General features: G+C 58.6%; 1 protein-coding gene across 1 annotated transcript; it reads left to right on the top strand.

Annotated features, from left to right (window-relative positions):
* Positions 1-2,061: 2,061 nt before the first annotated feature.
* LOC100592115 (angiotensin-converting enzyme) lies at positions 2,062-23,372 on the top strand. Its single transcript, XM_030800110.1, has 25 exons — positions 2,062-2,367; positions 2,948-3,115; positions 4,031-4,124; positions 4,792-4,935; positions 5,360-5,551; positions 6,104-6,201; positions 6,570-6,742; positions 7,447-7,670; positions 8,011-8,155; positions 8,442-8,540; positions 8,833-8,955; positions 9,314-9,525; positions 10,221-10,357; positions 11,538-11,696; positions 11,965-12,052; positions 13,591-13,734; positions 13,883-14,074; positions 15,918-16,015; positions 16,172-16,344; positions 18,399-18,622; positions 18,885-19,029; positions 19,348-19,446; positions 21,368-21,490; positions 21,779-21,966; positions 22,133-23,372. The coding sequence occupies exons 1-25, from the start codon at positions 2,086-2,088 to the stop codon at positions 22,360-22,362; spliced, it is 3,954 nt and encodes a 1,317-aa protein (XP_030655970.1). The 5' UTR covers positions 2,062-2,085; the 3' UTR covers positions 22,363-23,372.
* The last annotated feature ends 1,710 nt before the right edge of the window (positions 23,373-25,082 follow it).

Raw genomic sequence — 25,082 nt, 5'->3', positions numbered from 1 at the left:
GCTGTTTATTGCTGACACAGTCCCTAACCCAGGGTCTATAGACATTGTGGAAATGCCTTGCAGTCAGACGGGAGAATGAACCAGCAGAAGCAATGCCCGCCCTCCACCCTCCTGAACAGGGTTCTCAGGAGCTCTTTGGAGGTGAGGCCAGCCTCTGGCTGAGGGCCTCTGGATACAGGTTAGGCCTCAGGCTCTTCTCCTCTCTACTCATCTCTCCTCCCTTGTACCCCTCCTTCAGAGGCTGACAGAGCCCCACTCTCATCTCTCCCCCACCCAAGCCTCTTTCCACAGAGAGACTGCTTCCTCCCAGAAGACAGCAGCTCATTTGCACACAGACACCTACGGCCCTCAAAGCCTGGAAGACCAAGCTGTTAGGACCCCTGAGAGCAGGGTGGCTCCTGGGAGGAGAGCCCAGGCCACCACCTTGCCCTCCCCTGGCCCCTGGCCTTCGATGGGGCTGCTTTGATCATAAATGTCCACCAACGTAGCCGGCCCAGAAGTGCACCCACGTCCCCTGGTATCCACTGGCTCTCCAAGCCAAGCTGGGCAGGGAGGAGTTGTGAGGGAAAACTGCAGGTCAGGAGGCAGGCTGGCAAAGCAGGCCAGGGCCAGGCCTGACCCCAGCTCTCCTCTCCCGGCCCCCCTGCCGGCCACTGTTTAACAAGGCCCTGCCTTCTCCCTCTAGGGCTAGGGAGAGCTCCCTTCTTTCTCTCCCCACCGCCCCCTCTCCCCTGGCAGCACGTCATCTGACAAGACAGTGTGATCTCACTGGAGGTGCACCTCACAGGTACGCGGGGTCACAGCCTCCTGCACACACTCCATGCTGCACAGCAAGGCGCACGTGTCCCTCAGAGCCCCAGACACCATCCCCCACTCACCCAGAAGCCCAAGTGATTCCCAACAGCCCCCAGCAGCCTAATGGGTTGGGGTCTTGGGAGCAGCTGTCCCTGGCTCCTTCCCTGATCCCACCGCCCAGCCTCACCCCACGGTTCCTCCATTGCCCCACCTCCCACTGCGCCGTCGGGCCTCTGCCAGGGTCAAGGGGCCTCCCGCCTCTGGCGGCAGACGCCATGGTGCCGAGGTGGCCTCCACAACCGCCCTGTGCGCCAATAGGACAACACTGTCCTCCCTCCCCCACACTCGTCACTTTTAGGGACACGTGGATGAGACAGGAAAAGACAGGAGTGTGGAGACCTGAGGTGACTTGGAGCAAGCCTCTCAACCTGAGCGGCAATTTATTCATCTGTAAAATGAGGGCGTTGTTCTCATCTCTGAGGCTTTGTGTCGCTCTCAAAGCCTGCTAGCCTCGGGTTCTAGGACTCTGTTGGGATCTTGTGTGATGTTTTCTGCTGAGCGACTGGCATCCTGTGTCCCCGGGGGAAAGAGGGCAGGCGCTCCAAAGCTCCTGCCCTCTGTGGCTCCCCCTCCCTCGCAGCCCCCAACCCCAAGCCCCAGGTGTGCCGGCCGCCCTGAGCCTCTCCAGCACCTCCCGGAGGCGCCTGCAAGACACCTAAGGTCCCCCCATCCCTCCTCTCCCCCGCCCGCCACACCCCTACCCCCCGGCAGGCGACGTCCCCGCTCCTCGACCACGGCCTGGTGAAGAAGCGGGCCAGGCCCTATCAGCCCCATCCCCGCCGCACGAGCGGCGCCTGCGGACAGCTCCTGGGGCCCCAGCCTTGTCACTCCGGAGGCGGGAGGCTCCGGGGTGGTCGGGCCGGGAAGATCGAGCCGGAGGCTGCTGGGCTCCTAGGCCCCGGCCGAGGCTGTGCGGCCGCACGGTGGGCAGGCTCGGGTGTTCGGCAAACTGCCGGGTCCCCATCTTCAAAAGAGAGGAGGCCCTTTCTCCAGCTTTCTCTGCGGGAGCCCGACCCAGCACCATCCCGCCACCCCCGTGCTGCACCTCGGTCCCTCCCCAGCCCGCGCCCCTGCCCGGGGCGGGCCAGGAATCTCGGCCCGCGCCGCGGGGGACTTTGGAGCGGAGGAGGAAGCGCGGCGGGGCGGGGGCGGGGGTGTGTCGGGTTTTATAACCCGCAGGGCGGCCGCGGCGCAGGAGAGGGGGCAGCGCCGAGCACCGCGCACCGCGTCATGGGGGCCGCCTCGGGCCGCCGGGGGCCGGGGCTGCTGCGGCTGCTGGGGCTGCTGCCGCTGCTGCCGCTGCTACCGCTGCTGCCGCTGCCGCCGCTGCCGCCGCAGCCCGCCCTGGCGCTGGACCCCGGGCTGCAGCCCGGCAACTTTTCCGCCGACGAGGCCGGGGCGCAGCTCTTCGCGCAGAGCTACAACTCGAGCGCCGAACAGGTGCTGTTCCAGAGCGTGGCCGCCAGCTGGGCGCACGACACCAACATCACCGCCGAGAATGCACGGCTCCAGGTGGGCGCCCGGGCCCGGGCGGGGGCGGGGCGGGGCCGCGGCGGCCAATCACAGCACGCGGCCGGCTTGTGGGGCGGGCAGGCTGGCGCCCCCGGCCCGAACCCCACCCCGACCCCCCACCCTTGCCCCGACAGTCAGCCGGGGGGCCAGAGCGCCGGGCTGCGCGCACGGCCTGCGCTCCCAGCGTGCACGAGTTGGATGGAGGGGGCTGGCTATTCCCAGGCCGCGCCCGCCTTCGCCGAGGGTGCTGGGCTCGGCTCTGGGGCCCCCGCGCTCCGGGCAGCTGCCTTCTCACTTCCGGACGCTGTCGCCGTCACCGCACTGCACCGTCCATTCACCCTCCACTCGCCCAGCCTCTTTTCTGGTCCCAATTTCTGCTCCACCGTTCCCATGAGGCAGATTCCCTCCAGAAGGAGGAAGCGCGGCTTCCGCAAACTAAGGTCTCCCGCGAGGATCTCCCCAGGGCCCGGGCTCTGGAAGCCCTTGGCCTTCCTCCCCTCCCCCAGCACCGTGGCTTCTCTATGGCGTGCATCTAAGCGGGGTCCTCCCCACACCCTCCTTGCCCTCCTGGTGCCCATAGGAGGAAGCAGCCCTTCTCAGCCAGGAGTTTGCGGAGGCCTGGGGCCAGAAGGCCAAGGAGCTGTATGAACCGATGTGGCAGAACTTCACGGACCCGGAGCTCCGCAAGATCATAGGAGCTGTGCGCACCCTGGGCTCTGCCAACCTGCCCCTGGCTAAGCGGCAGCAGGTGGGCTGAGGGCCGAGGCAGGGCTCGGGGGGCGGCCTCCCAGTGCCCCATTGTGGGGGTCGGGGGAGAGCAGCCCGTCAGGGAGGGAGGGACCCTGGGATCCACATGGGCCCTGGCAGAAGGGAAAGCCCAGGTAAGCACAGAATGGATTTCTGAGCATTGATTTTTCTTGGAGATGGGGTGGGGAGTTACTTTCTGTTAAAGGAAGCATTCTGGAGTAGGAAGCCAAATTCATATACGCTTCTCCCTAGGCTAGTTTATGAGCTTCCTTGGAAGGGTTGAGAAGGGCTGGGCGTGGTGGCTGAAGCCTGTAATCCCAGCACTTTGGGAGGCTGAGGTGGGTGCATCGCTTGAGCCCGGGAGTTCAAGACCAGCCTGGCCAACATGGCAAAACCTCGTCTCTACAAAAAAAAAAAATACAAAACAACAACAACAACAACAAAAATAGCTGGGCTTGGTGATGCGTGCACCCACAGTCCCAGCTACTCTTGAGGCTGAGGGGGAAGGATCACCTGAGCCCAAGAGGTCAAGGCTACAGTGAGCTGTGATTGCACTACTGCACCCCAGCCTGCGTGACAGAGTGAGACCTCCCCCCCCAAAAAAAGAGAGAGAGATAAAAGGTTGAGAAAGACTGAGAAGTCACCAAAGCCAGAGAATGGGAGGGATCTGCCCTCACTGCAGGGTGGTGCCAAGCTGGGACTTGACCCTGACCCTGACTTTCAGGACTCCTGTCCCCCACTCCACAGGCTGCCTCCACTGGCAGGGGACTCGTGTGTTAGTGATCAGAAGTGCCCCGGTGCCACTGAGTGGCCTTGTTCAAGCTACATCCACTCTGTGGGCTCCTTCTAGCAGCGAGGGGAGGGCAGATGTCCCAGGGGCTGGTCACCGGAGCATTCCTCCCCTCTGACTCCCCAGTACAACGCCCTGCTAAGCAACATGAGCAGGATCTACTCCACCGCCAAGGTCTGCCTCCCCAACAAGACTGCCACCTGCTGGTCCCTGGACCCAGGTACGGCCCTTGCGGCTCCCCTCTCGGCAGTGCCCTAGTGCTCCCACATTGCCCTGCTGCACTCCGGACCATGCAGTTGTGTAGGGTCTGTGGAGACAGCAGGTAAACCCAAAGGCGTTGCCCTCCAACTGGGGCTGGACGGTGCAGATACCCCCACGCCCTGCTTCTCTTGACAAGTGGACTTCCGGAACCTCCAGCTGCAGCCCCCACTTCTGTGTGTACCTCGGCCTCTCCCATCACCCCTAGGCCTTCCTCCTGGCTGCCTAGTTTCCCCTTTCGTGGGTCCTCTCGCGTTCCCCAAGAGCCCTCAGGCCAGGGACCCCTCGTGGCTTCCCTTAAACCCCACTCCAGCCACCTTTACGAGCAGCTTCGAGGAAAGCACTCCATCCAATAGGCCGCCAAGTGTCTGTCTGGGTTTTGGCCTTTGGGTGTCCCCTTGGTGTGGACCACCTTAGGTGGTCATGTCTCTGGGGCAGGGGCCCTGCCTGGGTGTTTCTGTAGCTCCCGGCCCCCTCCCACCAGGCCTGTAGGTGGCCCCTGGCTCTGGGGGCACCGTGATGTTCAGGAAGCTGGTAGGAGCAGTGAGGATTGGTGCAGGCTCTGGTGAAGGCCATTGCAGACTTCGACATAGAGGCCTCCTCACCGACCCTGCCTGCCTGTGTCTCAGACCTCACCAACATCCTGGCTTCCTCGCGAAGTTACGCCATGCTACTGTTTGCCTGGGAGGGCTGGCACAACGCCGCGGGCATCCCGCTGAAACCGCTGTACGAGGATTTCACTGCCCTCAGCAATGAAGCCTACAAGCAGGACGGTGAGCAGGCCTCTCCCTGTCCAGGAACCACGCCAGGTGCCCTCTCTCAGCTGTCTCCCCAGAGTCCCAGCCCAGAGTCAGGCAGAGCAGCTGGTACGACGATTCCAGCAGGCCCTGAGTTTCCCAGAAAGTGGAGGTGGGACTGGCCTGCACCCAGTGTGCCTGGACTGTGCTGCTGGCCTGCCCCACGTGGCCATCCTGCTGTCGCTCCTGGCCCTGGTGCTCCTGTTTGCCTCTGGGAACCTCCAGGATCTGTTTAGCTGGCTGTAGCTAATTAGAAATTGTAGAGTGGCAACCCCCAAGCCAATTTTCCAGTTAGCTGCAGATCCACGGGCCTCAAGCCAGTGGAAGAGCCGACTTACAGCTGAGAGGCTATGGTTTGAGCCTTTGGCCTGAGCTACATACCTCACTCCCACGCCCCCAGGCTTCACAGACACGGGGGCCTACTGGCGCTCCTGGTACAACTCCCCCACCTTCGAGGACGATCTGGAACACCTCTACCAACAGCTAGAGCCCCTCTACCTGAACCTCCATGCCTTCGTCCGCCGCGCGCTGCATCGCCGATACGGGGACAGATACATCAACCTCAGGGGACCCATCCCTGCTCATCTGCTGGGTAAGGACCTGGCCTCGCCTCCACATGAGTCCTGGCGAAGTGTGGGTCCTGAGGTAGGGGTGGGGGATGTCCAGGGTAAGGGAAGGTGGGTTGTGACCATCACGTCTCACATGTGTGGGGCATCATACTGTTTGCTTCACACGCAGGAGACCATTCGTGTTCCCACTTTACAGGTGGGGACCCTGAGGCTTAGGGTTGTGAGAGACTCAGTGGTCAGAGAGCTAGGGGCCAAACCGAAGGCTCTGGCCCCGGGTCCAGTGGAGGAGCCATCAGCCGAGCTCATGCCCAAGGAAACAAGCGCCATGGGCCTGCCTCAGGATTGAGTGGCTGGGACCTGGCACAGCCAGAAAGGACAGTTGCAGCCCCAGGAGATGTGGCCCTCGGAGGAGTGTGGGTGGGACTGATGTGTGAGATTTCTGGCCCTAAGCCAGGCCTGCAGCCCTTGAGGGTCCCAGGGTGCAGGTGCCGGCCCCAGGGTGCCACTCAGCGATGCATGGAGAAGCAGGCACAGCCAGGCAGGGAGCCGAGCTGTCCTCTTCCTTCCTCATCTAGGAGACATGTGGGCCCAGAGCTGGGAAAACATCTACGACATGGTGGTGCCTTTCCCAGACAAGCCCAACCTCGATGTCACCAGTACCATGCTGCAGCAGGTAAGCTCTGGGCTCAAGCCTGGGGTGGCGGGGGTGGGGGGGTGGGGCACAAAAAGTGGGAGTCAGAGATGGGCACAGGGGCGGGAAGGGGTCGGGTACGGAGCAGCAGCCTGATGTGTCTGTAGGAGCAGTGAGCTGGCGTCGGCCCCCTGGGTGAGGTGCTAGCTCCTCCTTCCAGGCCGGATGAGAGCAGCAACACACTTTCCCTCATCTGCTGTGGGCAGTGAGGGCCCTGCCTCTGGGAATGGTGGCCACAGAGCAGAGAAGCTTTCATGCACAGGGAGTTGACCTGAAAGGGGGACTCCAGCCCTGTCTCCAGGCCAGCCAGAGTGGGCTCCCCTTGACCTGTCTCCACACCCCGCCTCCAGGGCTGGAACGCCACGCACATGTTCCGGGTGGCAGAGGAGTTCTTCACCTCCCTGGAGCTCTCCCCCATGCCTCCCGAGTTCTGGGAAGGGTCGATGCTGGAGAAGCCGGCCGACGGGCGGGAAGTGGTGTGCCACGCCTCGGCTTGGGACTTCTACAACAGGAAAGACTTCAGGTCCAGACATGGGAAGAGCACGGTTCTGGGGCCCGGGGAAAGGCAGGCAGCCCAGGTGCGGGGAAGCTGGTTCCCAGGCCTGCCTCTACCCTACCCCGGCACTGGTCGGGGGCTGGGTCTATTCCAGGGCTAGGGGCATAGGAAGCCTATTAGTCCACCTTCCCTGGCAGCTTTGACAAACAGTCACCTCTGTACCTTGGAATGGAGGAAGAAGGCCCAAGTGGTGGTGAGCCAGGGCGGGGTAAAGAATTTGCTTGTTTCTGCCAGGCACGGTGGTCACATCTGTAATCTCAGCACTTTGGGAGGTCAAGGCGGGTGGATCACCTGAGGTCAGGAGTTCAAGACCAGCCTGGCCAACACGGCAAAACACCATCTCTACTAAAAATACAAAAATAGCCAGGGGTGATGGCGGGCACTTGTAATCCCAGCTACTCAGGAGGCTGAGGCAGGAGAATCTCTTGAACCCGGGAGGTGGAGGTTGCAGTGAGCTGAGATTGCGCCACTGCACTCCAGCCTGTGCAAAAGAGACGCTGTCTCAAAAAACACAAAAACAAAAAAAGAAGTTGCTTGTTTCTACTGCAGCTTCATGCCCCAGGGCAGCACCCTCCTCATTCCTGTCTTTCAGGTGCCAATCTGCCCTGTGCCCTGGCCCTGCCCTGTTCTGCCCGTCCTTCACTCTCACCCTCGCCCTCTCTACGCCCCAGGATCAAGCAGTGCACACGGGTCACGATGGACCAGCTCTCCACAGTGCACCATGAGATGGGCCATATACAGTACTACCTGCAGTACAAGGATCTGCCCGTCTCCCTGCGTGGGGGGGCCAACCCCGGCTTCCATGAGGCCATTGGGGACGTGCTGGCACTCTCGGTCTCCACTCCTGAACATCTGTACAAAATCGGCCTGCTGGACCGTGTCACCAATGACACGGGTATGGGAGGGCTGAGAGGCCCCCACCCAGCCTCACCTAAACCCCGCTGCACCCCACAGCAGGACCTCACTTGCCCCCCTCAGCTCTGCCCTTCTTTCTGCCTCCCGGCCCCAGGTCAGGCAGGGTTCGGGATCCTCCTAGAGCCTCACAGTGCACACTGAGCCCAGCTCAACACACCTGGGGGTCCTCTTCCAAGCAGAGCCCAGGGTCTTGAGGGCCAGCCTTACCTTCTCTGCGTCTCCCTGGCCTCACTTCCTGCTGCTCCCCCAGCCCACCACTCTTCGGGGACCCTCTTCTCCCTCTGACCTCTCCCCTCTCCTCTCATCTCATCTCCCAACAGAAAGTGACATCAATTACTTGCTAAAAATGGCACTGGAAAAAATTGCCTTCCTGCCCTTTGGCTACTTGGTGGACCAGTGGCGCTGGGGGGTCTTTAGTGGGCGTACCCCCCCTTCCCGCTACAACTTCGACTGGTGGTATCTTCGGTGAGAGGAGGGATAGAAAAGCCTTTACCCCAACTAGCCCTCCCCAGCCTCCTGGACAGCCAGGTGCCTCCTGCCCCAGCCAGTTCCAGCCTCTCTTCTCTAATGATGTCCCCCGCTGTGACCCACTGCCTTCTCCTTTCCTGCCTGAAAATCCCTCTTCCAGGAAGTCTTCTCCAGTTCCTCAGGATGGGGAAGGGTTGCCGGGTGGAAATGCCTTTTCTGCAAAAGCTAAATCCATCTGTGTGCAACCTCTAGGCCCTACGACAATTTAACCATCCTTTTCCAGAACCAAGTATCAGGGGATCTGTCCTCCTGTTACCCGAAATGAAACCCACTTTGATGCTGGAGCTAAGTTTCATGTTCCAAATGTGACACCATACATCAGGTACTAGAGCCCCTACCCCACCCATCCCCAGTACTGTCACACCCTCAATCCCCTTCTCCTCCTGTGATCCTAGCTGCCTCATCCCCAGGGCTTGTCCCCATGCTCCTCCAGACCTCAAAGGCCTGGAGTTATAGAGTGGCCCACTCTCCTGAGCCTGTCTTGGGTCTCCCTTCTCCCCCAAGATAGCTTCTGGTCCAGCCTCTGCCCTGCAGGAAGCTGGATGGTGCCTGGGTAAGGGACCCCTGTTCCTGGCCCCCCATGATCTTCCCTGACTCCCACCCTGTGCCTGCAGGTACTTTGTGAGTTTTGTCCTGCAGTTCCAGTTCCATGAAGCCCTGTGCAAGGAGGCAGGCTATGAGGGCCCACTGCACCAGTGTGACATCTACCAGTCCACCAAGGCAGGGGCCAAGCTCCGGTGTGTGGCGGGAAGCGGGGGGAAGTGGGAGGCATTGAGGAGCAGCTGGCAAAGGGTGTGGCAGGAGGTGTCTGGCTGCTCCGACAGGGTGGGGGGCACCAACCACAGAGCTGGACTGATGTGGATGCCTGTCTCCTCGCTCTCTCGTCAAGCATTTATTGAGTGGGCCTTCTGGCTGGCATGGGGCAAGACAAATGCCCTCTGCCACCATCACAGAGATCCCAGGCCCCAGAGTCTTATTGCCACAGTTTCTGCAGTCCATTGGGGAGTGGAAGTGGCCAGGGGCACGTGGGCCGGGGTCCAGGAGCAGACTCCAGCCTGAGTCCCCTTTGCCCATGGTACCCACTCTGCCCACCAGGAAGGTGCTGCAGGCTGGCTCCTCCAGGCCCTGGCAGGAGGTGCTGAAGGACATGGTCGGCTTAGACGCCCTGGACGCCCAGCCGCTGCTCAAGTACTTCCAGCCGGTCACCCAGTGGCTGCAGGAGCAGAACCAGCAGAACGGCGAGGTCCTGGGCTGGCCCGAATACCAGTGGCGCCCACCGTTGCCTGACAACTACCCGGAGGGCATTGGTAAAGCCCTGAGTGAGGGTGGTATGGGGCTAAGGTGGGTCCTCAACTCTGAGCTTGGCCCAGGCCCCAGGTTCCTGGTCAGCTCCTACCAGCTGAGCCCTGGTACCCTGTCCTGGAGGGCCAGGCAGCCCCCCAAGCTCATCAGCAGGGCCTGCGAGTGGGGACAGGCATGTCTTTCCCCCAGCATCCTAGAGAGGGTGTGCTCAGACCTGAGGGCCCCTCCCCCTCCAGAGGAAGCCAGACACAAGGCTCTATGAGGTCACACTGCGGGCTCCGCTCTTATTGGCCAGGGGACGGTGGCTGCAGGACTCTGCTCTCCTGCGGCCATGGGCCAGGGTTGGGCTACTGCAGGACTTCCCAGCCTCCTTTTCCTGCTGCTCTGCTACGGGCACCCTCTGCTGGTCCCCAGCCAGGAGGCACCCCGACAGGTGACAGTCACCCATGGGACAAGCAGCCAGGCAACAACCAGCGGCCAGACAACCACCCACCAGGCGACGGCCCGCCAGACATCAGCCCAGAGCCCAAGTGGGACCATGCAGGGGAGGGGCAGGGCGCAAGGGGTGGGAGAGGCGGGGCCGGGTAGGGACAGGGGCAGGGTACAAGGGAGTGGGAGAGGGATAATGGCTTCTGGTGAGACCACAAACCTGGAGAGGGGAGGCAGAGGTTTGTCTGTTTCCCTCCACTCCATCCCTCAGACCTGGTGACTGATGAGGCTGAGGCCAGCAAGTTTGTGGAGGAATATGACCGGACATCCCAGGTGGTGTGGAACGAGTATGCCGAGGCCAACTGGAACTACAACACCAACATCACCACAGAGACCAGCAAGATTCTGGTGGGAGCCACCTCCCTACCCCCAAACCTGAGCATGTGCACACACACAAAGACGCTGTCCCGCTCACCATGCAGTGGGGCTGCCACCATATTTTAAATTGAATATTTAAAACATACTCAATTTCAGGCCGGGCGCAGTGGCTCATGCCTGTAATCCCAGCACTTTGGGAGGCCGAGGCGGGCGGATCACGAGGTCAGATCAAGACCATCCCGGCTAACATGGTGAAACCCCGTCTATACTAAAAATACAAAAATTAGCCAGGCCTGGTGGCAGGCACCTGTAGTCCCAGCACTCAGGAGGCTGAGGCAGGAGAATGGCGTGAACCCGGGAGGCAGAGCTTGCAGTGAGCCGAGATGGCACCACTGCACTCCAGCCTGGACGACAGAGCGAGACTCCGTCTAAAAAAAAAAAAATACCCAATTTCAGATTTTGATGGACATTTACTCAATACCTGAGCAATTCTTCTTTCCTTAAAAATCAGTCTCTGGGAGACCTAGGTGGGAGGATCACTTGAAGCCAGGAGTTGGAGACTAGCCTGGGCAACATAGCAAGATCCCATCTCTATTCAAACAAACAAACAAACAAAAATCAATCTCTAGTAACAGAATAATTTGTACATAAATAAGTGGTGCTCAAGTCATTTTTTAAAAGATTGGAAGCCCCCGTTTGTCTCCTCTACAAAAGGGGCTACACTTCCTCTTTACCCTCATTCCCTGCCTGTTTGGCTGAGCACAAATTATGCCACTGAGCTACACACTGTTACTGTTCCTTGGCACTTTGACCTATTGCCTCATCTTTTTCTCAACAGCCTTGCAAAATTGGTGAGCTTATTCCCATTTTACAGATGGGATTCGATATTAACTTTTAGGTTCAGAAAGGCCACAGAGCTAATACCAAGCTGGCTCCTTCCTAAGGGCCTTTAAGACACTTGGGGGTCTTCTCTTCTCTGCCCCTGCCTGGATATGTGTTGCTTGACCACAGGCATCCAGGGAGGGTGAGTACTGCATCCAGGACGTTCTCAGCAGTCCAGCTTGCAGACAGTCTTATAGGCAAAGGTTGCAACTTAATCCCACTGCCCCCTCACCACCACCTCCAGCCCTCAGCTCCCACTTGGGGCCTCCCACTCAGAGGCTGCTCTGGAGCTCCTGGGCCCCATGACACCATCCCCCTGTGCCCTCAGCTGCAGAAGAACATGCAACTAGCCAACCACACCCTGAAGTACGGCACCCAGGCCAGGAGGTTTGATGTGAACCACTTGCAGAACACCACTATCAAGCGGATCATAAAGAAGGTTCAGGACCTAGAACGGGCAGCGCTGCCTGCCCAGGAGCTGGAGGAGGTGTGTGGCTCGCAAGGTACAGGGAGAGGGGAATCCTGGGGCAGTGAGCCCAACACAGGGTCTGGCCTGGCCTTCATGCTGCTTCCTCTTCCTTCTTGTATCAAGTCATGGCATCTGCCATGCGACGTGCACCTCAGAACTGCTGAGAGGGCAGTGCTCCCCAGCTCCCTGGCTCCCCACCCGCCAGCCCATGGAGCCTGGGGGCAGTGCAGGCCCCAGAGATACCAAGCGCAAAGGAGTACAGCTCATTGCCTCTTTCCTCCTGCAGTACAACAAGATCCTGTTGGATATGGAAACCACCTACAGCGTGGCCACTGTGTGCCACACGAATGGCAGCTGTCTGCAGCTCGAGCCAGGTGAGAGCTCATGTGCAGGCTGAGTGAGAGGCGAGGGCTGGGACTGGCATGGGGTCTGGGGGAGCTGGGTGAGAGCACAGAGTTGGGCTCCCCTCACTCTTGGGGTCAGCGTGCCCAGGAAATACCCTTTCTTGTTTTCCACGAGGAGGGCTTCTCTGCCCCACTGAGAGCCGGCACCTACTTCATACCACGCCCCAATCAGCTGCCCCTCCCTCAGAACCGCCCTCTGCTTAAGGGTATCCGCTCTCTCCTGTCCTCTCTGCACGCCGCCCCTCAGAGCAGCGGGATCTCAAAGTTGTATTTCATGGGCTTGGACTCCAAATGGGGGGAACTCGGGGACACTAGCTCCCCCCGGCCTCCTTTCGTGATCCTGCCCTTGACTTCCTCACCTTCTCTGTCTTTCCTGAGCCCCTCTCTCAGCATGTGACTGATGAGGAAATTGAGTCACACGGCCCCTGAAAGCGCCAGACTAGAACCTGAGCCTCTGATTCCTCTCACTTCCCTCCCCCACCCTGCCACTTCCTGCTGGATAGGAGTAGACAGCTCTTGACTGTTCTCTCTTTTCTCCCCACTGGCTGGTCCTTCTTACCCCAGCCCCTTTGAAAGAGCTCACGCCCGACACAAGGACCCGCACACAGATACCTCCCAGCTCCCTCTCAACCCACCCTTTCCAGGGTTGGAGAACTTGGAGGCGTAAACATTCTTCCATGAGGAATCTCCACCCAGAAATGGGTCTTTCTGGCCCCCAGCCCAGCTCCCACATTAGAACAATGACAAATAGAAGGGGAAATGGAAAATAAACAGGAGAAACAGTTTTTCCAGGACAGGGTTTGGCCTACAAGTTGTGGATGTGGGTACGCATGCCAAGTGTGGGGGGAGGGTGGCCGGGTGTGGTGGCTCATGCCTCTAATCCCAGCACTTTGGGAGGCCAAGGTGAGTGGATCACTTGAGGCCAGGAGTTTGAGACCAGCCTGGCCAACATGGCGAAACCCCGTCTCTACTAAAAATACAAAAGTTAGCTGGGCGTGGTGGTAGATGCCTGTAGTCCCAGCTACTTGGGAGGCTGAGGCATGAGAATCGCTTGAGCCCAGCCTGGGCAATACAGCAAGACCCCGCCTCTACAAATAAAATACAAAAAATTAGTTGGATATGGTGATGCACACCTGTAGTCTTGGTTACTAGGGAGGCCGAGATGGAAGGATTGCTTGAGCCTGGGAGGTCAAGGCTGCAGTGAGCCATGATGGCGCCACTGCACTCCAACCTGGGCAACAGAGTGAGACCCTGTCTCAAAAAAAAAAAAAAAAAAAAAGGAAAGGAGAGAGGCTCAAGCACGCCCCTCACAGGACTGCTGAGGCCCTGCAGGTGTCTGTAGCATGTGGCCCCAGGAGAGCCACTCCCTTTTCTCTAGACCTGCTGCCTATACAGTCACTTTTATGTGGTTTCGCCAATTTTATTCCAGCTCTGAAATTCTCTGAGCTCCCCCTTACAAGCAGAGGTGAGCTAAGGGCTGGAGCTCAAGCCATTCAACCCCCTACCAGATCTGACGAATGTGATGGCCACATCCCGGAAATATGAAGACCTGTTATGGGCATGGGAGGGCTGGCGAGACAAGGCGGGGAGGGCCATCCTCCAGTTTTACCCAAAATACGTGGAACTCATCAACCAGGCTGCCCAGCTCAACGGTGAGTCCCTGCTGCCAACATCACTGTCGCTCGGGTCCCCTCAGGTTCCTGAAAGAGGTGTTGTGAAACCCCAAGCCTAGGGAAAGGTAGGTCCCTGGAGGAGGCAGGTAATGAGTGTTGGGAGAGCCTGGCTGTGTCCCCTCTGTAGGCTATGTAGACGCAGGGGACTCGTGGAGGTCTGTGTACGAGACACCATCCCTGGAGCAAGACCTGGAGCGGCTCTTCCAGGAGCTGCAGCCGCTCTACCTGAACCTGCATGCCTACGTGCGCCGGGCCCTGCACCGCCACTACGGGGCCCAGCGCATCAACCTGGAGGGGCCCATCCCTGCTCACCTGCTGGGTAAGGGCACATGTCGGGCCTTGAGGAGGGTAAAGACGGACCACAGTGTGAGTGAGGGTTGGGACAGGGCTGACTAGAGGGTAGGGAGCAGGCTGGGGACTGAGAGACTCCAGCCCTGGGGGGAAGGTTGTCCAGGCTGGAAAGGGGTGGGCACTGGGAGTGGGGAGCCCCCCGCTTGCATTTGGTGCCACATACACTGCAGATCTATGTCGGGCAAGTCACCATGGATAGGGGGAAGAAGTTAATAATCTTGTCCAGGGGACCACGGCACCCATCACAACAGCGTGTGATCTTAGAGGGCGAGGAAGAGGCTGTGAGTGGGAGCTGGGGAGGCTTTGCCAAGAGGTGGCCTATGAGCAGGGCCTCGGAAGATGACAGGGTTTGACAAATGGGAAGTGGGGGATGAGAGGACAGATGCAGTGTTCAGGCCAAGGGAACTGGAACAAAGAAGAACCTGAGAATGTAAGTCTACTTCAACCCTGGACCCTCCTTTGCCAAGGGCTGCCATCTCAGATGCCCTGAATGTGTGAAGTAGGCGGTGAGGTAATGGTAGGGAGTAAGGGATGGTAGGGAGTAAGGCAAAGCAGAGGCTACTGGTTCTCTGTCCCTGATGGGCTGTTAGGAACACTTTCCTGGAGCAGGGAGACCAGACAGGCCCTCAGACCATTTAGAAACCATAAGGCAGACCCCAGAGGATGGCCTGGCTATGGGTCTAGCTCCCACACAGGCTGGGAGTCCAGCCCTCTTCAGCCCCTCTCTGGTGAGACCAAAGAACATCTGGTGATGTCACAGTGGACGTCAGTTCACCAACTGGCAAACGCAGGCCCCAGCAAGAAAAGCAATGTGCCCAGGGTGGCCTGGGAGCTGGGGCAGAGCTGGCCTTAGAACTCAGCCCCTGACAATTGGTAAAAGGGGAAAGGGGAAAAGAGAGCAACTGATGCGCTCTCTCTCTCTCTCTCTCTGGCTCTCTCCCTCTCCTCTCTCACGTTCTGTCCATCACTCATCGCTCTAACCCTCTCTCACTGGTTTGCACTTTAGACTTCATCTGATGTCAGCCGAAGCTTCACCTCACTTGGCTAGGAAAGAGCCTTGAGTCCAAATCTGTTTCTGAGCCTTCCACTCATCCTGAGTTTCTTCCTTTTCCTCCATCCTGGAGAACTAGGCTCTTTTCTTACGCTAAACTCAGAGGCATCAGCCTCTCCTGAAGGAGACGGCTGGTACCTGTCAGAGTTGCTGAGCTGCAGACACTGACCTCAGGTGGTGTGGAGGGGACATGGCAGAGTGGCTGGTGAAGACAGCAGCCTGCCAGCCTTTCAATCCCAACCCTGCCACTTAGGAGCTGTTGGCCCCTGGCGGCGGGGGGCGGGGGGGGAGAAGGTCACTTGAATCTCCAGCCTGTTTCCTTTACTATCCAATGGGAATCGTGACAGTACCTGGGTGCAGACAGGATTGAAAGTGAATTCACACGATGTTCTTGGCGCTGAGCCAATAAGAGGTGGCCACTGGGGTGTAGGTGTTCTGGGGATCCGTAATGTCCTCACATGTCAGCAGTTGCTAGTCACATTGGTCTCCACTGCTCATGGACAGTGAAGACCACCTGGATTCCCTGATAACCAGCAAGGCCCCCACCTAGAGCCAGGCAGTAATGACCTACTGGGCTGGATGTGCACACCGAAGATGATGTATGTCAGGTGCCTCGAAGCTTGCAAACAGTAGGTGCTCAAGAAATGCCACTGTGATTAGTAGGACTGGGATCTGGAGCGCTCTTCCTGCAGGAGGGCATTGAGCCTAAGAAGTAACATTTGTCTTTCCTCTCTCTGCCATCACCCACACTCGCCTCCAGGGAACATGTGGGCGCAGACCTGGTCCAACATCTATGATTTGGTGGTGCCCTTCCCTTCAGCCCCCTCGATGGACACCACAGAGGCCATGCTAAAGCAGGTCCGCACCTGCCCAGGGGCAGGGAGGCCCCGCCGGGATGGGAGGGGCCCTCTGATTCAGGAGTTCCCTCCAGTTTAGCCCTCCCCCAGGGTCCCCACAGCAGCACGCAGTCTGTCCCCGAACCCCCAGTTTGGGCAGAACTCCCTCTGCTTGCAGGGCTGGACGCCCAGGAGGATGTTTAAGGAGGCTGATGATTTCTTCACCTCCCTGGGGCTGCTGCCTGTGCCTCCCGAGTTCTGGAACAAGTCGATGCTGGAGAAGCCAACCGACGGGCGGGAGGTGGTCTGCCATGCCTCGGCCTGGGACTTCTACAACGGCAAGGACTTCCGGTACATCCAGCTAGGGCCGAGGCCTCGTTCCTGAGCCCCATGGGCAAGGGAGATGAGCCAAGCAAAGGCTCCACTACCATCCCCCAGCCGGAGCCAGCAGGGCAGGATGGGGACAGGGCCAGAGTTTGGGACTGAGTGTCTAGAGAGGCATTGGCTTCTGGCAGGAAAACCCCATCCGCCTGATGGGGACTTCTGAAGCACGCAACAGCTCTGTCAGCCTGGCCGCTGGGAAGTGCTCAAGGTCCCAGTCCTGGGTTTGAGCGTGGTAGGCTGTCCCGCCTCCCTCCTTGGGAGCAGCCCCTGCATAGAGCTGGCCTCTCCCTGGGGGCACGTGCTGTGACACAGGGAGGCACACGAGGATGTTGGGGGCTCTACACAGATCCACTCTCACCCCTGACAGGCTCAGAAGCTGCCTTCCTTGGAGGATGGTGTTTTGGTTACCTGTTGCTGTGCACCCAAGCGCCCCAGAGCTTAGCCGTACGAAACAACCAGTTGATTATGCTTATGATTTTATGGGCCAGGAATTCAGGCAGTACACAGTGGAAATGGCCTTTCTCTACAGGGCCCCCTCCACTGGGGGCAGCTCTCACAGCCGGGATGGCTCAATGTGGGGCCATCCGTCCAGAGCCCCAGTTCTGGCTGTCGGTTGAGGTCCTCGGTTTTTCCCATGTGGCAGATGCTGGGGCACAGGTTCCCACTGGCCTCTTGGCTCACGTGTTGGGTGCTTGGGGTGGGATGGCTGGAACAGCTGGAGGTGTGTCAGGCATCTCTCCAGGTTAGTTCGGGTGCCCTCCCAGCATGGCATCTGAGGTGGGCAGATTTATTGCCTGGCAGCCTGCATCCCCCACAGCGACCACTGACACAGCCAGTTCTCAAGGCTAGGTCCAAAACTGGCCCAGAGTCACTTCTGCCACGTTTTATTGGCCAGAGCAAGTCACAAGTTCACCCAGATTCAAGAGAAGAGAAAAAAGTCCCTCCCTCTTGGGAGACGTGGCAAAGACGATCTGTTACAGCTGAAGTGTCTCTTACAAGGAGAGCAGACACGGGGAGCCTGAAACCAAACCCACTGGGGTTCCCTGGGCTGTGCAGGCCCCTCCAGGCATGAGGACTCAGCCGCAGGGCTGAGAGGAGACAGGATCTGGGGGATGAGAGCCCTGTGGGGTCTTCCCTTTTATGGGGAGTCAGAGGAGAAGCTGGATAGACCCCAGCCTTGTTGTGGCCGGGATGCTGGGCAGCTCTTCCTTCCCCCTCCCCGATGAGAATGACAGAAAAACAGGATTCACCTGAGCCAAAAGGCTTCCAGTCAGATCCAAGAGAGAATTTCCCACAGTTTGAATTGGTTTGCTAAACAACAAGGAAGGCCCGGGTGCGGTGGCTCACACCTGTAATCTCAGCACTTTGGGAAACCGAGGCAGGAGGTCTGCTTGAGCTCAGGAGTTTAAGACCATCCTGGACAACATGGCAAGACCCCATTTCATAAAAAATAAATAAATAAATGAGAACAAGGAAGGATTGACGAGAGACAGTGGAACCTTCTGGTTTGGGCAGCTCTGCAGCTGCCATTCATCCTGGCCATAAGAATTCTTGGGGTGAATAAGTTTGTTGCTATTGGGCTGCGTTGAGATGCAGAATCGCCCGCTCTCACCCCCGACAGAAACAGTTGTTTCCTTCAGGGAGCCTCCGTCTTGGGAGATAAAGCGTGTGTACATGGGAACCCACCGGCCACACATTCTCTAGAAAGTACACAATGTGCCAGTGCCTCTAGAGCAGGAGCACTTCGTACAGTCAGAAAGCAACAGGTGGTCGGGGCTGGAGTCATTCAGGAAAATGGGAGGCAGAGGAACAGCCTGACACTAGGGGCTTCTGCCCCCAGATTCCCTCTTTCTCAGGCTCACTCAGTGGTTCCCCTTCCCCTCCCTCCCCATAGTGCTGTGTTCCCTGCATGCTGCAGTGCTGGGGTCTGCCCTGGGTGTAGCAAGGCCCACTGTTCCCTTATGCCCAGGGCTTCTCACTGTCCTTTCCCAACACCCTCTCCCCCACTCCACTATTCCTAGGATCAAGCAGTGCACCACCGTGAACTTGGAGGACCTGGTGGTGGCCCACCACGAAATGGGCCACATCCAGTATTTCATGCAGTACAAAGACTTACCTGTGGCCTTGAGGGAGGGTGCCAACCCTGGCTTCCATGAGGCCATTGGGGACGTGCTAGCCCTCTCAGTATCTACGCCCAAGCACCTGCACAGTCTCAACCTGCTGAGCAGTGAGGGTGGCAGCGACGGTGAGAGAGAAGCGGGAGGCCCTGGTGGGCTGAGGACGAAGAAGGGGTGGTGAGCTTGGGAGGTGGGAAAGGAGCACTTAGTGGCCCTTGAGCAGAGGTGTGGGGCAGAGCAATGGGAAGGAAGGGAGCCACCCAGACCATCCCAGGAGGCAGGTCTCAGGGCCCAAAAGGTACAGCACCCCCACCCCTCCACCATCACAGGCACACCAGGGCCAAGCCGCTAGGATCCTGGGTCTGACAGCCGGGCTCCTTTCCCTTGCAGAGCATGACATCAACTTTCTGATGAAGATGGCGCTTGACAAGATCGCCTTTATCCCCTTCAGCTACCTCGTCGATCAGTGGCGCTGGAGGGTATTTGATGGAAGCATCACCAAGGAGAACTATAACCAGGAGTGGTGGAGCCTCAGGTTCTGGAACACTCCCACAGGATGTGGGCTGGGGGATCTCTGCGGGTGTCTGCGTGTGCCTGGGTGTTTGGATGGGCCAGAGTAGGGGAGTGTGTGTGTGTGTGTGTGTGTGTGTGTGTGTGTACGATTGTGTCTGTGCATATGATGTGTGTGTGTAAGTGATGGGGAAAACGGGGTGACTGCACAGAGGCCCAACACGCAGGAGAATGGGGTGCCCAGTGTAGCCCCAAGTGCAGGGACCCTCCTTCAAGTCAAAAATGCCACCCCCAGCCTGGTTCTCCCCAAACTCATCTTCCAACGTATATTCCCACTCGACAGGCTGAAGTACCAGGGCCTCTGTCCCCCAGTGCCCAGGACTCAAGGTGACTTTGACCCAGGGGCCAAGTTCCACGTTCCTTCTAGCGTGCCTTACATCAGGTAACGGGAAAGGCAGGAGGGTGCATTGTGAGGGGCAGTACCCACAGCGTTGTGTTTAAACTGCGGCCGCTGCCCAGTCCACAAGCTCTGCCAGTCAGGGCAGAGCTGGGGGAGCCGGCTGCACGGTGCAGGTGCCTGGGCCCACTCACCCACTGCCAAGGCTGATGGTTTTTTTCTTGAACATTCTTTTGATGAGAATCTGTACCATCCGAACAGTTGAACACAGAAACTCAGCCTAATAATTGGCTAACAGTTACCAGACCTTGGTTAAGTAGTTAACATTAACCACAACTCATGGCTGGATCATGAGCTCTGCACTGTTTTGTTTTGCTTTTAAAACAAGATTGTGATTCTTTTACTATTATTGAACATTGTCTGTGATACAATTTGAATTGTACCTGGAAGCCCTTCTAGACACTAAAATGCAGGATTGGAGATCGGTTAAGGTGGGAGGCAGGGTTGCTGGGGCAAGTTACAGTCACAGGCTGGGGTCAGACAGAACTGGGTTCAAACCCCGTCTCCATTACTTTGTTTCCTTGAGAAAATTCCTCAATTTCTGTGAGCTTCTGTTTCCTGACCTGTGAACCCCATTTCACAGGATGCACGATGGCTAACTTCTTAGCATTCTGTCTCATACACAGCCTACTCAGGTAGGGGTGGCCAGGACCCCACTATTCGTCACTCTCTAGTGGAATGTATCTGCACACTAGGTCTGCAGGTCACATGGCCACAGATCAGTGTGCCCAGTGCAGCCCCTCTCCTTCTGTGTGCCCCGGGAGAGCACTTGCTGAGGGTTAGCAAGGCTGTTTGTGATCTGGGGCCTCCCTGGGAGGCTGGGGGCTAGAGAGACCTCAGGCTGGAGTTCCAGGTGCCCCCGGGCTACAGGTAGCCCAGGCCACCCAGGAGTCAAGGTACGGAAGGCAGTGAAGGCCACCCCTGGGAGGGCTGTGGCTGCCTCTGGCCCTGGCCTTCCGTGGTCCCTGGAAGCCCAGCAAGGGCAGGGCCCATGCCCACCTTGCCTCCTGGCACCTGGGATGATGCCAGCACATCATCAAGTGCTAATAACTGATTGTGGGATGGATGAAGTCTGTCCCCAGAGTCCAGGAAGAGGGCATCCCTGGAGCACCTCAGACAGGCCTGACCTAGACGGTGCTCCAGAGACGACACTTATGACAGGGCTCCCGCCTGCCTGCTGGAGTGGTCCCTAGGGTTCCCAGCTGGCGCTGGCTCTCACCCGGGAGCCAGCTGGTGTGATGGCTAGCTTCCCAGCTTAATGCAGACAATTCTCCAAACAGGGGTGGGCAAAGGAGACTTGGCTGCTCTAGAAAAACATTCCGTATTCTGGCCAGCAGCCTTCGCAAAGCACTTTTAGGAAAGACCAGGGAAGTAGGTGGTACATGCTTGCAGCCAGCATTGAAAGCGAGAGGCCTGTGCCACTGGCTCAGGACATTTAAAACCTCTTCAGACTTTAAGCTGGGGAGAATCCTCCAGCCTTGACTGGCGGATTTCTACCAGGGAATTCCTGATGCCTTGGATAAGATCATATAGGACTGGCTTCCCTGCCCAGACCACCCTACCAGATCCACACGGCCCATTTGGCCACACCTTACCTCTACTTGCATATACCCCAGGGATGGAGACCTCACTGCCTCCAAAGCCACCTCTGCCCTGACCCCATGGAGCAGGCCCTCCTGAGTTGTGGAGGCACCTCTGTGGGGGGGAGGCATCTACACAGGCACAGCTAGGAAGAGGCTCAGACAATGCTAAGAGCTGGGGTTGGGAAGCTCACCCTGATGGCTCTGGGCAGAGTTGGGGGGCCTTGGCTCTGCTGTGCCCATGTGATGTGCAGAAGGGCCTGGGGCCCAGTTGCACAAGACCCGCAACCAACTCTGCCCCGGGCCATGGCCTCACTCTGCTCCAGGTACTTCGTCAGCTTCATCATCCAGTTCCAGTTCCACGAGGCACTGTGCCAGGCAGCTGGCCACACGGGCCCCCTGCACAAGTGTGACATCTACCAATCCAAGGAGGCCGGGCAGCGCCTGGCGTGAGTGTCCTCCAGCCCTCCTTTGTTTCCATGCTGTGGCCTGCGCCCCCGGGCCTTGAGGGGTCCCTCCACTGGAGCTTTTCTGGAACACTTGCCATTTTGGCTCTTGAGCCGGGAACTCCCACCTGCAGCGTGGGCCAGGCCTGATGTGCCATCTCCTTAGGCACCTGGAGCCCTGGGGCCCTGGGACAAGTTTCAGCTGGGAGTGGGTATGGAGAGTGGATGTCAGGTGGGGGCAGGAGGAGCCATGTCCTTCTGACTCTGCCTCCCTGTCTCATGCCTCCCCAGGACCGCCATGAAGCTGGGCTTCAGTAGGCCATGGCCAGAAGCCATGCAGCTGATCACGGGCCAGCCCAACATGAGCGCCTCGGCCATGCTGAGCTACTTCAAGCCGCTGCTGGACTGGCTCCGCACGGAGAACGAGCTGCACGGGGAGAAGCTGGGCTGGCCGCAGTACAACTGGACGCCGAACTCCGGTACGGCCACCCGCCCCACCTCCAGCCCCGGGTCTTAACCCTCTCCCCAGGCCGGGCAGCCGCGCGGCTGACCTCGCCCTGCCCTGCCCTTCCCCGCACGCTCGCCCTGCCCCGCACTCTCGCCCTGCCCTGCCCTGCCCATGCTGTCTCCTTGCTTTCCACTCAGCTCGCTCAGAAGGGCCCCTCCCAGACAGCGGCCACGTCAGCTTCCTGGGCCTGGACCTGGATGCGCAGCAGGCCCGCGTGGGCCAGTGGCTGCTGCTCTTCCTGGGCATCGCCCTGCTGGTAGCCACCCTGGGCCTCAGCCAGCGGCTCTTCAGCATCCGCCACCGCAGCCTCCACCGGCACCCCCACGGGCCCCAGTTCGGCTCCGAAGTGGAGCTGAGACACTCCTGAGGTGACCCAGCTGGGTCGGCCCTGCCCAAGGGCCTCCCACCAGAGACTGGGATGGGAACACTGGCAGGCGGCTGAGGACACACCCCAGCCCACCCTGCTCCTCCCGCCCTGTCCCTGTCCCCCTCCCCTCCCAGTCCTCCAGACCACCAGCCGCCCCAGCTCCTTCTCCCAGCACACAGCTGCCTAACACTGAGCCCCACCTCTCCAAGTCTCTCTGTGAATACAATTAAAGGTCCTGCCCTCCCCGTCTGAGTCTGTGTCCCTCACAGGGAAGCCAGGGACAGGGACAGGCTGCTCTCCTGCCTCCTGGCAGTCAAGTGGGTCCCGTTACTAGGCTTCTTCCTCCATCCTCCTCCAGGAGCCGGGGAGGATCCCCAGAGCTCTGCCCTAGCACCTCCTGGCGCCGGCGCCTGTCTTCCCTCCAGCCCAGGCAGCCGGCCACTGTCCTGCCACCGCAGGCAGCCCCTGTCTGGCCCAAGCACTGACCCAGGAGGACCCTGGGAAGCAGACATCCTGGGCTGCTGGCCTCACATTTCCACCGGCAGTGGAGGCTTTCCCTGCCCCACAAATGGCCAGGTCCCCCCAGAGGAAGGCTTCCGGCTGTTATTGGCTGCCCCAGGGGGCGAGAGTACCTTGGAGGGCCTGCTTCAAGGAGGGTGCCCCCTGGAGGGCACACACCGGCCTAGTGCTTACCTTGGCTCCTGCCTGTACCAGCTCCATGACCCTCTGCTCGTGTGAACAGCCTTGGCTCTCAGACAGCCATTCTAACACCGCCAGTGCAGAGAGGCCCAGACGCTGGAGTGTGGCAGTGGCTGCACCTGCACAGGGATTAGCTACCAGCAGCCACCCTGCTGGCATCCCAGCACACACCTCCTCACTCCCCGCATTGGAGAGAGTGTCATTTTGAGGGACATTTTTATGGCTTTTATGTGTATGTTTATGTAGAAATTTGGAAAATACAGAAAACTGTAAAGAAAATAAAAGCCCTTTATATCGACGTCAAGAGATAAGCCCTGTTGACATTTTGGTGTACAACTTGCCGGACTTCTTCTCAGCACATGTGTATTTTAAATGGGATCACACCATATTTACAGTCATACATCCTTTTATCACTTCATACAACTAGATCTGTTTTTCTGATATTTAAATGCCAGACTTCGAACCTGGCCAATAGAAGTCGGTCCCTTTGCTGGGGCCAGGGGCTCCCCGGCCACCCCGGCCCCTCTGTCAAACCCTCAGTCCTGAGTCTCTTCTGGGCTTTGCTGATGCCTTCACCCTAGCTAGGTCCATCTCCCAATATCTGTCCCCCTTCTTCCACAGCTTTTGCCCCCCAATCCAGGTGCCGTGCGTGTCTGTGTGTGTCCGTGTCTGTGTGTGTGTTGCACACAGGCTTGGCGTTACAGGCCCGTTCTGTAAGGCAGGATGTGGGGCTGAGGTATTTTAGGATTGAAAGAGGGTGGAAGTTTATGATTACATAGGACAGTGGAATTTATAAACATGTCCTCTAAATAGTTCCAAGCCATCTACCACTGAAGACTTCTTGAATTATCCCCCCTTTTCCCAGCCTATGTTTTGAAAGCTCTTTGTTTACCAGACAAAGGTCATCATCACATAACCCCCTTTCCTTTTTTTTTTTTTTTTTTTTTTTTTTTTAAAGACCGAGTCTCGCTCTTGTTGCCCAGGCTGCAGTGCAGTGTTGTGATCTCGGCTCATTGTAACCTCCACCTCCTGGGTTCAAGCGATTCTCCCGCCTCAGCCTCCCGAGTAGCTGGGATTACAGGCGCCCGCCCCCATGCCTGGCAAATTTTTTGTATTTTTAGTAAAGATGGGGTTTAATCATGTTGGCCAGGCTGGTCTCGAATTCCTGACCTCAGGTGATCAACCCGCCTCGGCCTCCCAAGTGCTGGGATTACAGGCATGAGCCACCACGCCTGGCCCCCCTTTCCTATTTTTATGAACCACAGAGGTTCATGCTGCCTGTCAGAGCTTGTGGGCCGCGTGAGGTCACCAGCTTTCAACACCCAAAGGACTGCACTGCAGCTCGGGGAAGAGAAACTCCACACTGCATTGGCGTGGCCAGCCTTACCCTCTGGGCTTTTTGAAATAGCATCTTTTTTTTTTTTTTTTTGAAACAGAGTCACGCTCTGTCACCCAGGCCGGAGTGCTGGAGTGCAGTGGCCTGATCTCGGCTCACTGCAACCTCCACCTCCCGAGTTCAAGCGATTCTCCTGCCTCAGCCTCCCGAGTAGCTGGGCTACTACTTCAGGCGCATGCCGCCATGCCCAGCTAATTCTTTTGTATTTTAGTAGAGATGGGGTTTCACCATGTTGCCCAGGCTGGTCTTGAACTCCTGAGCTCAGGCAATCCGCCTGCCTCAGCCTCCCAAAGTGCTAGGATTACAGGCGTGAGCCACCGCGCCCGGCCCAATAGTATCATTCTTTAGTACCGCCTCTGTCTTCTTGGGTGAGTGGGGAGAGGCGGGGGATATCTGGAAGGTGGCAGAGGAAGACGAGGCAGTTACAGAAGGAAGAGGGGCCAGCCCAGTGTTTCCTACTGGTGGCCCTGAAGGCTGAGCCCATCCCCGTGCTATGCCTGCCAATGCCGCTCTTGGGAGACCAGCTCTCACCTATGCTAGCCACAGGTGGTGGCTGCCAGACAGTTTCTCTGATCCCCACACCCCTCCCCACCCTCCACATTCCTCTGTCTGCCTAGCTCCCTTC

The sequence above is a fragment of the Nomascus leucogenys genome, chromosome 19 (genome assembly GCF_006542625.1).
Source record: "Nomascus leucogenys isolate Asia chromosome 19, Asia_NLE_v1, whole genome shotgun sequence".
Classification (NCBI taxonomy): Eukaryota; Metazoa; Chordata; class Mammalia; order Primates; family Hylobatidae; genus Nomascus; species Nomascus leucogenys.
This window is presented reverse-complemented; position numbering and strand designations above follow the sequence as displayed.

Bases quoted from the DNA above. Each gene is read 5' to 3' on its own strand.
- LOC100592115 (XM_030800110.1), top strand. From the start codon at position 2,086: ATGGGGGCCGCCTCGGGCCGCCGGGGGCCGGGGCTGCTGCGGCTGCTG. The intron at 19,030-19,347 runs GTTCTGGAACAC...CCCACTCGACAG, and splicing joins CAGGAGTGGTGGAGCCTCAG to GCTGAAGTACCAGGGCCTCT. The intron at 21,967-22,132 runs GTACGGCCACCC...CTTTCCACTCAG, and splicing joins CAACTGGACGCCGAACTCCG to CTCGCTCAGAAGGGCCCCTC.